We start from the raw sequence: 14,922 nt of genomic DNA, 5'->3' as shown, positions 1-14,922 counted from the left end.
TTTCCAGTGAATTGGCCCTTCGCATCAGGTTGCCAGACTATTGGAACTTCAGCTTCAGCATCAGTCCTTCCAATGAATATTCAGGGTTGATTTCCTTTAGGATTGACTGGTTGGATCTCCTTGCAGTCCAAGGCACTCTCAAAAGTCTTCTCCAACACCACAATTCAAAAGGATCATTTCTTTGGTGCTCAGCCTTCTTTATCGTCAGACTTTCACAGCTGTACATTACTAATGGAAAAACCATAGCTTTGACTATACGACCTTTGATGGCAAAGTGATATGTCTGCTTTTTAATACACTGTCTAGATTTGTCATAACTTCTCTTCCAAGAAGGAAGCATTTATTAATTTCACGTATCTGTACCGTTTTACATTTCCACCATCAATGTGTGAGCGTTCCAATTTCCCTGATTGCATCCTAGTCAGTGTTTGGTATTGTCGTGATTTGTAAATTTTTTCATCCTGATAGATGTGCAGTGATAACTCATTGTGGTTTTAGTTTGCATTTTCTTAATGGCTAGTGATATTTTGAATGTGCCTACATAGGAAGTTTTGTCAGATACATGGGTTTGAAGTATTTTCTCCTGTGGTTTGTCATGTCCATTGTTCTCTTAATGCTTCCTTTATGGAGCACAAATGTTTAATTTTGATGCAGCCAGTTTATCCACTTTTTCCTGTATGGATAGTGCATTTGGTGTCATGTCTGTGAACTCACTGTCCAAGTCAGAAAGATTTTTTCCTGTTTTTGTCCAGAAATTTTACAGTTTTATGTTTTATATTTAGATCCCTGATCCATTTTGTTAAATTTTTTTTATCAGATATGAGGTTGATGTTGAGATTTTTATTCCATGTGAATGATCAGTTTTTTTAACATCAATTGTTGGGAACACTATTCTTTCTCCTTTGCACTTTTTTAGAAATCAGTTGACGACATATTTGTAGGTCTGTCTCTGGACTTTTTATTCTAGTCATTGGTCTTTGTTGTGGTCTACACACTCTTGGTTACTGTAGCTTTATAGTCAGTCTTAAAATTGGTTAGTAGGACTCTTCCTTCCATTACTTTTCTTTTTTAAAATTATTTTAGCTATTTTAATTCCTTTGCCCTTTCCTTTAAATTTTATAATCGGCTTGTCCATAGCTACAAAAAATCCTACTTGAATTTTTTTAAATGAAATAATTTTTATTTAAAAAGTAACTCACGTTATTAATACATAGTTAATCCAAGATCAGAGCTGATTCAGATAGAACCAAAGGGTGTTGGTAAAGGTAAGTTCCTTCACAATAACCTCCCTTGGTCCCCTTATGTTGGAGCAGCCTGCCTAGAGGTCTTCTGTGGACCTTTCTTGAGAAGGGGCTTTCCCAGACTTATAGGAGAACCAGATCTTTTGTCTCCTGTCTCAGATATCACTGGACTAGATAAATGTCCTTGCTCCCCACCTGTCTCCTCCTTTACTCTACATTCTGCTTCCTTCATGTTGAGAAAGGCTTCAGTACCCCCCATGACTCTGAAATAGGCATGCAGAATGGTGATTCTGCTTTTTTTTTAAAAAAACACCGATAAACATAATATTATTTTAATTGTTTTTAAGTGTACGATTCAGTGGCGATCAGTCCATTCACAGTGTGTTAAGAGCAGCTCAATACTTTTTCATTCCTTGCTGCTTATGTGGAAACATTTAGGTGAATTCACCAAATACTTTGGTTCTGTACAACTCCACTAAAATGGAGTAGACTCAGTGTTATAGCTACCCAAGAGGGAGCCAGAGATATATGAATAAGCCAAAGGTGTTCGTGTCCAACGTACACTAGTCAACTTACAAATATTCATGTTATATCATATCTTTCTTGGAAACGATGTCAACTGTAGTGTTTGTATTGGTTTAGAGTTATGACTTGAAGATCTTCCAGCATTGTGCTGAAATTTTAATACGATCATGCGTGCTGCCACTTTCTTTCCAAAAAAAAAAGCTGCAGGTGCAGATCTTAGTGGTAATAGCAAATATTCAAAGGAGAACTTTGAAGGCTGAAGTGGAGAAGGGCCTAGAGGAGTAGAGAGTTAGGGTTTACCTCATCCCAAGTTGGGGCACTAGTGGTAAAGAGCCCACCTGCCAATGCACAAGACATGAGAGACATGGGTTCAATCCCACTTCAGTAAGAATGGTTTCCCTGGTGGCTCAGCGGTAAAGAACCCGTCTGCCAATGCAGGAGGCTAGGTTCAATCCCTGGGTGGGGAAGATCCCCTGGAGAAGGAAATGGCAACCCACTCCAGTGTTCTTGCTTGGAGAATCCCATGGACAGAGGAGACTGATGGGCTGTAGTCCATAGGATCGCAAAGAGTCAGACACGACTGAAATGACTAGCATCCATTCAACACAAATGGCCCAAATGTCAATCAGTTTGTAAGTAGATAAGCAGAGGTTGGTACATATGTCTAATGGAGTACCCCTCAGCAGTGAAAAGAAAGAAACTGTCGATAAACACAGTAATGTGGATGAATCTCACCGAAGTGCTGAGTTAATGAAATAGGACACAGAAGACAACATGCTCTGTGACTCTTATTTGCATGATATTGAAGAAGAAGCAAAATACAGGAAGAGGAAAAAGATGCGTTATTTATTCCCAGTGGTTCCCAAGGGCACTTTCTGGTGTGATGCTTGCAAGCATTCTGTGTCCTGACTGTGGTTATATGATTGTATAACGTTTGTCAAAACACAGAGCTCTATATGTAAAATGGGCTGATTTTCCTGTCTGTGTTTGCCTAAGAGTTTAAAAAATAATGTTAAGTTTCTCCTTATGCAGAGTATTGCACTCTACATACTTGGTGACGAAAGCTCTCTTTCTGATGAATCCTCACAGTATTTATCCAGAATAAGTATAGGTAAGTCAGTCAAACATTAGGCTTCCCCAAACAAATTTTTACAGATGTCGGTATCAGAGTTGAAATAAAAAAATTAAAACTTTTCTAAGTGTACTTCAGGTGCCGTGTCTTGCTTCATTTTAGAGGTGACAAAATTGCACAGTTCTAGTCTTGAGTCCACAACTGACTTTCAGAGACCAAGATTACTTAAAATCTGACAAACTACGTTTTCAATATGTCTAAAAAGGGCTGTTTTAGCCCCAGGGAAATGATTATACTTTCCAACCTGCCAGAGTACTGCTTATTTTATTGTTTTTTAGGAGTTGTTATCAGTGTAATTTTTCTTTCCAAATGTCTTCTATATGTTGCGTGCTTTCTTTACCAGGATAACTATCAAAACACAGTTTTGTTCTGTTCTAGCCCCCCAGAAGCCACAAGCAGAACAAGAGGAGAGCAGGTGACTTTTATTCAGCTTGTACTTTTACACTGTCCGTTTCATGACTTCATGTTTAATGACCTCATGTTTGTTCTCTTGCAGGTTTAGTCTCAGGCATTCTGCATCAGTCTCTAATCTGGGGGAGAGATTAGTTGTCTGGATGACTAGTGTAGGTAAGGTCGTCTTTGTTACCTTTCACGTGTCTCAGAAATCCGTTCCTTGGACTTCTCCTCCCTAACCAGGCCCTGTGTCCTCAGAGCTCGCTAGAGCTGGGAGGCATGAGAAGGCAGGGCCTCTAGCTCTACAGAAGGATCCCACAGGATTGAGATGATAACCCACTGAGCCACCCTTTCTTTGCCTGACAGTCTCACAGCTTCTCTTTACTAATATCTGGGGTACCAGCCTTTTCTCCTTTGGTGGGTAGAAAATCTTTGTCCTTCCTCTGAGACCAGTACATGCTGTGGCTTTGTAGAGTGGCCCCAGAATGGAGAATGCTAATCACTACACATTCAGATTTGAAGCTGTTGTTAATACTCAGATACCAGAAATGGTAATTTCTGGCAAAATCTAAAAGTAATGTGTATATATCTTAGAGTATGCTTTTGAATGATACAGGTCAGAGATTTTATGCACCAAGAGGCAGATTCACCTGGGACAAGGGAAAGGAAGGCAAAGAGTTGATTCTCTCTTCCTAAAGATTGTGCCTTTGGGTTTTAAGCTGAGTAAACTACCAAAACTTTCTATAAAAATGAACTAAAATGTTTTAAAAATATTAACAATATGAAAACATAAAAAATGAGGGTGTTATAAAATAGTATGTTAGAAAGTAGTGCTTTAATGAATATTACAAGAGGTTTCTGAATTCTTATTTAGAGAATATTCTAAATGACTTGAGTTTTTCACTCCTTTTTTGTTATGCTTTCTTGAAAATTCCAATAATTGTCATGTAATATTACCAATGAGATACTTATGCTGAAAAATATTGGATGAGTTCTATTCATTTGTATATTACATAGTATTTAGTATAAGTGTCATTCTCAAATAAGGTAACATTTTTACCTCAGTAATTAACCAATTTTCTACGTTAATAAATACTGTAAAATATTATAAAATTTAGAAAATCATTTCAGAAAAAAATAACCTTAGGCTGTGAAAGATTTTTTAATGAAATATGGTATACATACAAGAGAGTGTATGAAATGTATTTAAAGAATAATAGTAAAATGAACATTGATGTCCTGGTCACCCACTAGTAGAAATAAAGCATTGTCAGTGTAGTAGAAAGCCCTGTGGATCTAGTCCTTTATATCCTTCTCTCACACACCTTACTGCTACAGGTAACCATCGATGCAGCACCCATCCTAAATTTTGTATTACCGTCTATCATTTTTTTTGTTTTATCACCTTCATATATTACTTACCGTTGTATGTTTTTTAACTTTATGTAACTCAGTGTAGATATAAGTATGTTTTTTACTACCTTATTTTCTTCAATATTATTTACAGATTCATCCATGTTGACTCACATAGCAGAAGGTCATTCATTCATTTTCACTGCTATATAATCTACTGCTTGGATATATCACAACTTATTTATCCATTCTGTTGATGATAGAAACTGGACTCTTTCCTCCCTTAGCATTTTTTGCCATGATGAATGATTGCTAATGAATATTTTAATGCTTATGTCCTTGTTCCGTATGCACAAGTTTCTGTATGGCTACTGATGGACTGTAGGGGTGAACCTGACTATACACGTTGTGTTTTCCAAGGTGGTTGGTCCTGTATACACCACCATCCTCTGTGGAAGAGAATTACTGTTGTTCTGTGTAGTTGCCAACACTTGGTATTGATTGACTCTAATATATGTCTGTCAAATGAGTATGACTTTTCATTTCCTAGTGGTTTTAATTTGCATCTCCCTGATCACTCATTGGACAGAGAATCTTTTTGTGTGTTTATTGACCATTTGTGTTTCCTCTTAGGGAAGTGTCTTTTTGTCCTTTTCCTATTGGATTGTTTGTGCTTTTTCTTAAAGTTTTTAGGAATTTTTTTCCCCCCTAAAGAAAACTGATGTCAGGATGCTAGTCTGGTAGCAGGATGAATACAATTGGTTTCTTGCTATTTGTTAGGGTAGAGTTTACTAACTTCACTCGGAGGATTGGGACAGTGGTTAAGTCTGAGTGAAGAATTTTCTCTCTTCCTTCCGTCATGAGGTTTCACTTTAAGAGACTTGGAAACGCTTCCCTTTGGAATAGCTCTTCCCATCCGAGATGCGATTTATCATTGTCGGGAGCAGCCTGCTTCAGACTGGCCGGAAGCTGTCTGCCTCTTGATTGGACGTCAGGATCTTTCCAAGCAGGCCTGTGAGGGAAACTTGCCTAAAGGAAAATCTGTGAGTATCACCATGGAAAGTCCATGTTCAGTTTTAGCCTCAGTAGAATTAGAGTAGAGCTGTCCTCTGTTTTCCTTTAAGTCTTTTTGCAAGTGTATGTATCAGATTATTTGTTATATTATATGCTAGATAGATATGCTTTAAAATAGGATAAATTTTATTCATTGTAAATTGAACATGGAAATAGATTTTGTGAATGCTCTGTCTTACCTGCACCTTTTTTTGCCTTGAGTCAGGACAAGGGTTGAATCAATAGACAGCTACCATGACTGATTCCCAGCTTGTACCACGTTAGTAATTAACTGCTGCTGCTGTTTAGTTGCCAAGTTGCTGTTTAGTTGGTGACCCCATGGATTGTAGCCCACCAGGCCCCTCTGGGAGAAGGCACTGGCGACCCACTCCAGTACTCTTGCCTGGAAAATCCCATGGACGGAGGAGCCTGATAGGCTGCAATCCATGGGGTTGCTAAGAGTCGGACACGACTAAGCGACTTCACTTTCACTTTTCACTTTCATGCATTGGAGAAGGAAATGGCAACCCACTCCAGTGTTCTTGCCTGGAGAATCCCAGGGACAGGGGAGCCTGGTGGGCTGCCGTCTATGGGTTCGCACAGAGTCGGACACAACCGACGTGACTTAGCAGCAGCAGCAGCAGGCTCCTCTGTGCATGGGATTCTCCAGGCAAGAATACTGGAGTGGATTGCCATTTCCTACTCCAGGGGTTTGTCCCGACCCAGTGATCGAATCCGCACCTCCTGCATTGGCTGGCAGATTCTTTACCACTGAACTGCCAGGGAAGCCCACATCTATCTTTTAATCTGCATTTAAATAAGAAATCTTAGTTGAATTAGTGTTTGTCTTATTTTAAACAGAAAACCCCAATTTTTTTGTTAATAATATGATTATCTTTCCCTCAACCAAGATTAAGTCGTTAGCATTTAGACCTCTTTTGTTACTATGAATGAGACCATCATTAGCCCTAAAGCCAAATGATATTGGTAATCATTCATCTGTATTTATATGTCCTTTTAAGTAATTCTGGCTAAATTCAGTTTGTTCAGTTACTGGAGGTTACATTTTGTAACTTGTCTCTAATTTATCAGCTATTTGGGTCTATATTTTATTGCTGACTCACCAATTGGAATATAGTTTCTTTTAAAATTAGATAGTCCATAGAAATGATAATAAATTTTTAGCAACTAAAGTCAGACTGATTATTTAGTCATATCTGCCAGTACTCTTTTTTTCTGGTTAATGTTGCTTCCACATTAAATGTTGCAAGATTTTAGTCTTTCATCTAGGAGTTAATCTTTTGTGAAAGGAGTAGAAAACTGTGAGAAAACAAGATTTCTGCTATTTCTTCTGTTTTGAAGTCTGGCTGAATCATTTGGCCTGGGAAGTTAAAGCACATGCTGAGCCTATGAGGACAGAATGATAAGCAGGCAGTTAACTCTCCTCACTTGTTTTGCTGCATTTAATTCGTTTCCTTTTAAGAAACATACTTGGAACATACTTAGGACAAAAAAAGAAAAGTGAAAACCAACCATGATCCATTCTGTTTAAAGCACGGAAGTGAGAAAGTATTAGGTTGTTTTCTTCTGCTTCTACTAAATAAAGACAGTATTTAAATTGGTGTTGGTTCTTTAGTAACATTGTGTGGAGTTAATCTTCTGTTGCCAGTAATTTTTTTCCACTTCAGAATATTTAGAATATAGTTATATTTTTATAATTTATTTAGAATATTCCTTTCTGTGTGATCAGCCTCCTGACTATTATTCTAAGTTGAAAGCTCTCCCCTTGGCTGAGTAAAGAATGTTTCCAAGTAGGCAATACAATTAAAAAAAGATTTCTAGGTAGGAGTCCCGTATGCCCTGGGAACCTAAGCCAGCCCTGCTTTGGCATATACTTTTTGTTTGCATTGATGTAGACTTGGTACCTCATCCTGTGCATCCTTATGTTCAACAAATGCGTGTTGGCTGGTTTTTAAGTTAGTATTACAACCAAGTCTGTTACTCAGGTGCTCTCATCAGATGTTCCTTCAGGAACAGAAACAGAGGAGGAGGATGATGGCATGAATGACATGAATCAGGAGGTGATGTCGTTAATATGGAGTGAAGACTTAAGGGTGCAGGACGTGCGAAGGCTTCTCCAGAGTGCACATCCTGTCCGCGTCAATGTGGTGCAGTACCCAGAACTCAGTGACCACGAGTTCATTGAGGAAAAAGAGAACAGGTAAAGGCAAACATCAACTGCCGGAACTTAAGTAAAAAATTACTGAATGCTGCCTCACTTTGTTCAGCTGGAAGAATAGGCGTGAGTGTAACATTCATTCACACCTCACAGGGCTGCTCAGGAATCAGGTGGGTCGTTTCTACATAGTGCTTAGAGCACCGCTGAGCTGAGCACATAGTAGAGCTCAGTGCCGTCAGCCATTTTTGTTGTCTGAGGTCATTGATTTTGTGATGCTGATCTTTTTTTTTTTAACCTTTTCACATTTCTGAAATCAGATTATCTCTCAGTCTGTGGGTGTTTGTAGGTGTTATGGTTTAGTTGGCAGTGCTTTTTCTTTCTTAGTACCTCATGAAATAGTGATGCATCTTAAAATCAGCTGCATCTTAAATGGAAGGGGTACACTGGTTTTGTTTTCATTATTATAATTTTGTGCATTATGTATTCTGTTTCTGGTAAAAATGTTATGGGATGTAGCATTCTGACCTAATTCTAAATTTCCCTGATTACAAATTACTGTGGGGCAGTGTTCTTAAAGAGTCATCTTAGGACAGTGAAGTGTTCCTTCCCAGTGAATGAGAAAAGCAGGTATATGTACTTACAGTAAGGGAGAGAGCGTGCTTGTGAATAGCTTTGTCTGCAGAGAGAGTTTTAGCTTCTTGTTAGCTTCAGAAAGGATATTTCTGTGTCTTCAGATATAGCTTGTAGTATTTCCTGGTTATAAATGCTCCTACTTCCACAATTTCTGTTTGATGCCACTTATTTTAACATAGAAGCAAGTTAAAAAGTAGTAGATTAGTTTCAAAGTATAGCCTGGAAAAGGAAATGGCAACCCACTCCAGTATTCTTGCCTGGAAAATCCCATGGACAAAAGAGCCTGGCAGGGCTTCAGCCCCAAAAGAGCGAGATGCGCTTCAGTGACTAAACAAAAGCAGAGCCTGTAGAAGCCGTTCTGGCCTTGACCATGGTTGACATGTGGCGCTATTAGTTCCGTAAATCCTAGCCATTGACCAGATGAAATCCAAAACAAGGACTTTTTTTTTTCCTGTGTGCAGGCCATGGAGGTGGCGCTAGGGCTATGTTCACAAAAAGGATGAGAGGAAGATCCCAGCTAAACTGGTAATAGCACAGTGAGGAAACCCAACAAATAGTATATTTTCCTCTGGGAGGGTTAGCATTATTTAAAGTAGAATTTTAGGTTTTTCTTTTTGAATACTTAGGGAGAGTTGGCTTGGTTTCTAGAATAGCTGGTTTTAATTCAAAGTGAATATGAAACAGAAGAAGGAATGTGTCTCCCTCTTAGAGTTTCTAATGGGAGTGCATGCGTACTTAGTTGCTCAGTTGTATCCAACTGTTTGCAACCCTTTGGACTGTAGCCCTCCGGGCTCCTCTGTCCATGGGATTCTCCAGGCAGGAATACTGGAGTGGGTTGCCATTTCCTCCTCCAGGGGATCTTCCCAACCCAGGGATTGAACCTGCCTCTCCTTCATTGGTCGGAGGATTCTTTCCCTGCTAAGCCATAGAGGAAGCCCTCTAATGGGAGTCAGAGTATGAAAAAGAATAACCATGTTTAGATGATTCACCCACATCTTTGTATGGATTTACTTTGATGTGGCTTCATCTTTCACAGCACTGCTGCTTTTAAAATACTCACTACAGATTACATTCCAGTTTTTTTTGTTTGTTTGTTTAAATTTTTTTTCACATGATGGCTTTAATTTTAATTATAGATTGCTCCAGTTGTGTCAGCGAACTATGGCTCTTCCAGTAGGACGAGGAATGTTTACCTTGTTTTCATACCATCCTGTTCCAACAGAACCATTGCCTATTCCTAAGCTGAATTTAACTGGTATGTTAAATTCTGGGTCAGTGAGAAAGGAAAATGATTAATTATATGTTTAGTGGAGTTCTTTTTGAATTATCAGTATTGTGTCTTATGCGTGTGATGAACTGTCATTTTAGAGATTTTACTTGCTGTTTCATTATTAATCCTCTGCCCTTTTTGAGAAAGTAAAAGTGTCTCTCATGAACTTGTCACCAATGTGGTACTCTCACAGACCAGCATTTGAGTTAGCTTTTAGGTACAGAAAGCAAATGAATGCAAATATATTTTATTTTATGCTGTGTCTTTGTATGTGTGTGTATGTGTATATAGACTTTTATAAAAGACTGTGCATCTAATTAAAATTTACATAACTTTCAGAACATGTTTCAAACCTCTAACAAACTATATAACTTTGTACAATATTTAGAATATTTATTTTAAATATTCATCCATGACTTCAGCTATTATAGAACATTAAAAATATACAGAGAATTCAGTGTTTGCAAGTACACAGTGTAGATTAGAATCAAAACTCTCAAGAAAAGGAATTCATAGAGAACCTAGCATTATGAACAGTTTATGGGCTCTTCAATAAGTTGACCATATATTTAAATTTAGTGAATACTCTTTTCTGATTCACAGGGTAACTCAAGTGTATAAAATGATGTTTTTTTATATAGGTATCTTTGAATGCAATTTGGAATTTTTACTAATAGCATATAATTAGATTTCTATATATAGAGAGAGACATATATACATAAGAGGTAGAGAGCAAATTTATAAAGGTCTTTGTCTTTTTGAAAATACCATGTTTTGGCCAGGGCAATGGGATGACCCAGAGGGATGGGATGGGGAGGGAAGTGGGTGGGGGGTCCAGGAAGGGGAACTCATGTAAACCCATGGCTGATTCATGTCAATGTATGGCAAGAACTATTACAATATTGTAAAGTAATTGCTATGCTATGCTATGCTAAGTCGTTAGCCCCCAACTAAAATAAATAAATTTATAAAAAAAAAAAAAGAAAGAAAATACCATGTTTTGTTAATGTCTAGCGAGAAAGAGAAAAATAGGATGGTACATTTGAAATTAATATCATTGTTATCAATCACACATTGGAATTATTATTCATGTAGCCCCAGATATTATGGGGCTAAGGGTTTTGAATGCAGCAGAGTGATCTCTGTTCTCGGAAATCAGTGTAACAATTTTGATTTTCTGAATTTTCACTTTCTCCATTTTACATTCTGTCTGCCTAGGGCGGGCCCCTCCTCGGAACACGACAGTGGACCTGAACAGTGGGAATATCGACGTGCCCGCCAACATGGCCAGCTGGGCCAGCTTCCATAATGGCGTGGCTGCAGGCCTGAAGATAGCCCCTGCCTCCCAGATCGACTCGGCCTGGATTGTCTACAACAAGCCCAAGCATGCCGAGCTAGCCAATGAGTACGCTGGCTTTCTCATGGCCCTGGGCCTGAACGGGCACCTTACCAAGCTGGCTACTCTCAATATCCACGACTATCTAACCAAAGTGAGAACGCGTGCTGCTGGCTCCTGACATTGCTCCTCCCCAGGGCTGTTACTGTAACTCTTCAGTGTCCTGTTTGCTCTTCTTCAGTCATATACCTCTAAGTGCATTCTTCTCATAGCAGGCAGAGAATCTTTCTAAAGAGGAAATTGGAGTAGATCACTTCCCTGCTCAAACTGTTTAGTGATCTTCCATTGCTCTTAGTGTGCCTTCTAGGAGCCTGTGTGATCCTACTCACTTCTCCAGCCGACTTTGTGCATTTCTTTCCTTTGCTCTTCACACTCCAACCATGGAGCTTGACTGTTTTAGCACCTCTGCAAGCCAGACTCTTTCTCGTGGCCTAAAACGAGTAGTTTTTTATTATATTCACACTGTTGTTGTGCATCCATCACTACTGTTAATTTTAGAAAATCTTCGTCACCCCATGAAGGAACCCCCTACCTAGTAGCAGTCAACTGTTTCCTTCTCCCTTCAGCCTGACAAACTGCTCATCTGCTTGTCTCTGGATTTGCCAATATGGACCTTTCATATAAATGAAACCAAACAGTAGGTGGTCTTCTATGGCAGGCTTCTTTTGCTTACTGTAATGCTTTCAAGGTTTGTCCATGTTATAGTAATACCGTGCATCAGCTTGTCATTCCTTTTTATTGCTGAGTAGGTATTCATTGTATGGATAGACTTTATTTTATTTTTCCATTTATCAGTTGATGGATATTTGAGTTTATTCTACTTTTTGACTGTTATGTGTGAATACTACTATAAACATTTTGTGTGGATGAATGTTTTCATTTTTCTTTGGTATATTTCTAGGAGTAGAATTGCTGAGTCATTTGGTAACTTTTTTTAAATTTTTTAAGAACTACCAAACTCTTTTCTAGGGTGGCTGCATCATTTTATAATCCCACAAGCAATATGTAAGGGTTCCAGTTTCTCTCCATCCTTGCCAACACTTGTTATTATCCATCATTTTAATTTTAGTCACCCCAGTAGGTGTGAAGTAATATCTCATTGTGGTTTTGCTTTGTATTTATTTCCATGATGGCTAATGATAGTGACTGTCTTTATATGTGCTCATTGGTCATTTATGTGTTGTCTTTTGAGAAATGTCTATTCAAATCCTTTGCTTAGTTTTAATTGGTTGAGTTATAAGAGTTCCTTATGTGTTCTGGATACCAGACCATTAACAGGTACATGATTTGCAAAAATTTTCTCCCATTATGTTGTCTCTTGAGTTGTCTTTTTACTTTCTTATAGTGTCTTTGAAGCACGAAAGTTTTTAATTTGATGAAATCCAGTTCATCTAGGCTTCCCAGGTGGTGCAGTTGGTTAAGAATCTGCCTGTCAGTGTAGGAGATGCAAGAGATGTGGGTTTGATCCCTGGATCGGGAAGATCCCCTGGAGGAGGAAATGGCAACCCACTCTAGTATTCCTGCCTGGAGAATCCCACGGCCAGAGGAGCCTGGCAGGCTACAGTCCGTAGGGTCTCAAAGAGTCAGATATGTCTTGGCGACTAAACAATGGCAACAACTCATCTATTTCTTCTTTGGTTGCTGTGCATTTGGTGTCTTATCTAATCAGTTATTGCTTAACCCAAGGTTACTTGGGTTTATACTTGTTATGCAGATTTACACTTGTGTTTTTTAAGAGTGTTTTACTTTTAGTTACATCTTGAAGTTAATTTTTATGTTTAATGTAAAGAAAGGGGTCCAATTTCATTCTTTTCCAAGTGGCTCTACAGTTGTCACAGCACCTTTTTATGAAAAAACTCTTCCCATTGAATTGTCTTGACATGCTAGTTGTCAACTGAGCATCATTAGTTTTGAATCATCTCGGCATTATCTGCGTGTATTCCCTCACCTGACATCATTTTCTCTTACTTTCTAAATCTCAAGTGACATCCCTCCCCCAACTTTTGCCACTTTTCCTGGCTAATTTGTACTCATTTTATTGTAAGTTTAATTTTTAGAGATTTCTAATGATACCCCGGTTCCTTTTAATCTAAATTAGGATCTGTTACAAATAGACTCACAGACATAGAGAACAGACTTGTGGTTGCCAAGGGGGAAAGGGGGAAGGAGAGAGATGGACGGGGAGTTTGGGGTTGGTGGATGCAAACTATTACATTTAGAAGATAAACAACAAGGTCCTACTGTATAGCACAAGGAACTATATCCAGTCTTCTGAGATAAGCCATAATGGAAAAAATATGAAAACAGAATGTATAGATGTGTGTAACTGAGTCACTTTGTTGTACATCAGAGATTAGGCACAATACTGAATCAACTGTACTTCAATTAAAATAAATTAGGCTCTGTTAAAATATTCATGTAATCTTTATCTTTTTCATTAAATGAGTTTTTAATAATATATATTTTTTAGCTTAACACATTTTCTCCCCCAAGGGCACTAACTTCATGAGAGCGAGGACCATTTCTATTTACTTTGCTTATGTATTCTTGGAGCCTCTCACTGTGCCTGTCACATAAAAATACTTAATAAAAGTACTGGCAGGAAGTATTTTGTGAAAGTTGCATATTTGTTTTGGTAGTGACTTAAGTCTCATTCTCTTTTCTGTCTTAGGGTCATGAGATGACAAGCATTGGACTGCTTCTTGGTGTCGCTGCTGCTAAACTAGGCACCATGGATATGTCAGTTACCCGGCTTCTTAGCATCCACATTCCTGCTCTCCTGCCCCCAACGTCCACGGAGCTTGATGTTCCTCACAATGTCCAGGTGGCTGCAGTGGTTGGCATCGGCCTTGTGTATCAAGGGACAGCTCACAGGCATACCGCAGAGGTCCTGTTGGCTGAAATAGGTATGACTTTAATAGCGCTATGGTCTCGTAAGTGTTTATTTCCCATTCCACAGGAGCCAAAGTAAAATGATAGTAAGATTATAAAAGTGAAGGAAAAAATAGCAGCTTTTGTAAGCATAGAATGAGCTATACTAATAAAGAAAAAATTACAGATAATGTTTTCCAAGGCTTATGTTACTCTGTAGGTTATTAGTGTGCATGCTTACTGTTTGCCAGCCCATTATTGAGCTCCCGTGGCCCCATTTAATGAGGTGGCCTATGGTTTTTTTTTTAGGAAGGGGGTGTGCCATGCGGCTTGAGGGATCTCAGTTCCCTGACTAGGGATTGAACCCGGGACCCCAGTAGTGGAAGCACAAAGTCCTAACCTCTGGACCACCCTGGAATTCCCGCCTGTGGTCTTAATCACATGTGAGCATGCTGTTTATCCTGCTCCGTCTTTGCCAGGCATTGTCCAGCAATGGTCTGCACTTAAAAGTCAAAGTTGATTTGATCCCTGAAAGCACAGTATTTATTCTGTTGGACAACAGTGCTTCTAACATTATGGGAGCGATTGACTCCTCCTTTTCACCTTTATGTACTGGTGGGTATGTTAGTGATGAAATTTATTTTTTGTGTTTTCAGCTGAGTCTCCATTTTTTGGAAATGTGTCCTGGATGTTGTCATCTTTTTCTGACAAATGGAGATGCTATTAGCATTATTAGTGCATTCAGTAATTTAGATATGTACTTACATGTTTCGTTCTGCCCTGTTCAGGATCTTTCTACATGTATTTCAGGATAGCCACAAAATTGGCCCAGGCCTATTGGCTTAAGGCTCAAGATCTATGGGTCTGATGCTCAGA

The 14,922-nt window shown here is 38.7% G+C and overlaps 1 protein-coding gene across 13 annotated transcripts in view; it reads left to right on the top strand.

Moving 5' to 3' along the window:
- The window catches only part of ANAPC1 (anaphase promoting complex subunit 1), a 97,534-nt gene that overhangs the window by 42,255 nt on the left and 40,357 nt on the right, over window positions 1–14,922 (top strand). For all 13 annotated transcript variants that reach the window (XR_014051974.1, XR_014051975.1, XR_014051973.1 and 10 more), the window contains 8 exons: window positions 2,799–2,877; window positions 3,277–3,313; window positions 3,395–3,465; window positions 5,509–5,687; window positions 7,704–7,918; window positions 9,646–9,764; window positions 10,998–11,269; window positions 13,847–14,081. Coding sequence is in view for 10 of the 13 variants with exons in the window: in XM_081484878.1 (XP_081341004.1) it covers window positions 2,799–2,877; window positions 3,277–3,313; window positions 3,395–3,465; window positions 5,509–5,687; window positions 7,704–7,918; window positions 9,646–9,764; window positions 10,998–11,269; window positions 13,847–14,081 (1,207 nt within the window). In the remaining 3 variants the exon portion in view is untranslated. The remainder of the gene's footprint in view (window positions 1–2,798; window positions 2,878–3,276; window positions 3,314–3,394; window positions 3,466–5,508; window positions 5,688–7,703; window positions 7,919–9,645; window positions 9,765–10,997; window positions 11,270–13,846; window positions 14,082–14,922) is intronic.

The sequence above is a fragment of the Giraffa tippelskirchi genome, chromosome 4 (genome assembly GCF_054371585.1).
Source record: "Giraffa tippelskirchi isolate mGirTip1 chromosome 4, T2T-mGirTip1v1.2.pri, whole genome shotgun sequence".
Taxonomy (NCBI): Eukaryota; Metazoa; Chordata; class Mammalia; order Artiodactyla; family Giraffidae; genus Giraffa; species Giraffa tippelskirchi.
The sequence above is the reverse complement of the archived record's forward strand: the minus strand, read 5'-3'. Positions and strand labels throughout refer to the sequence as shown.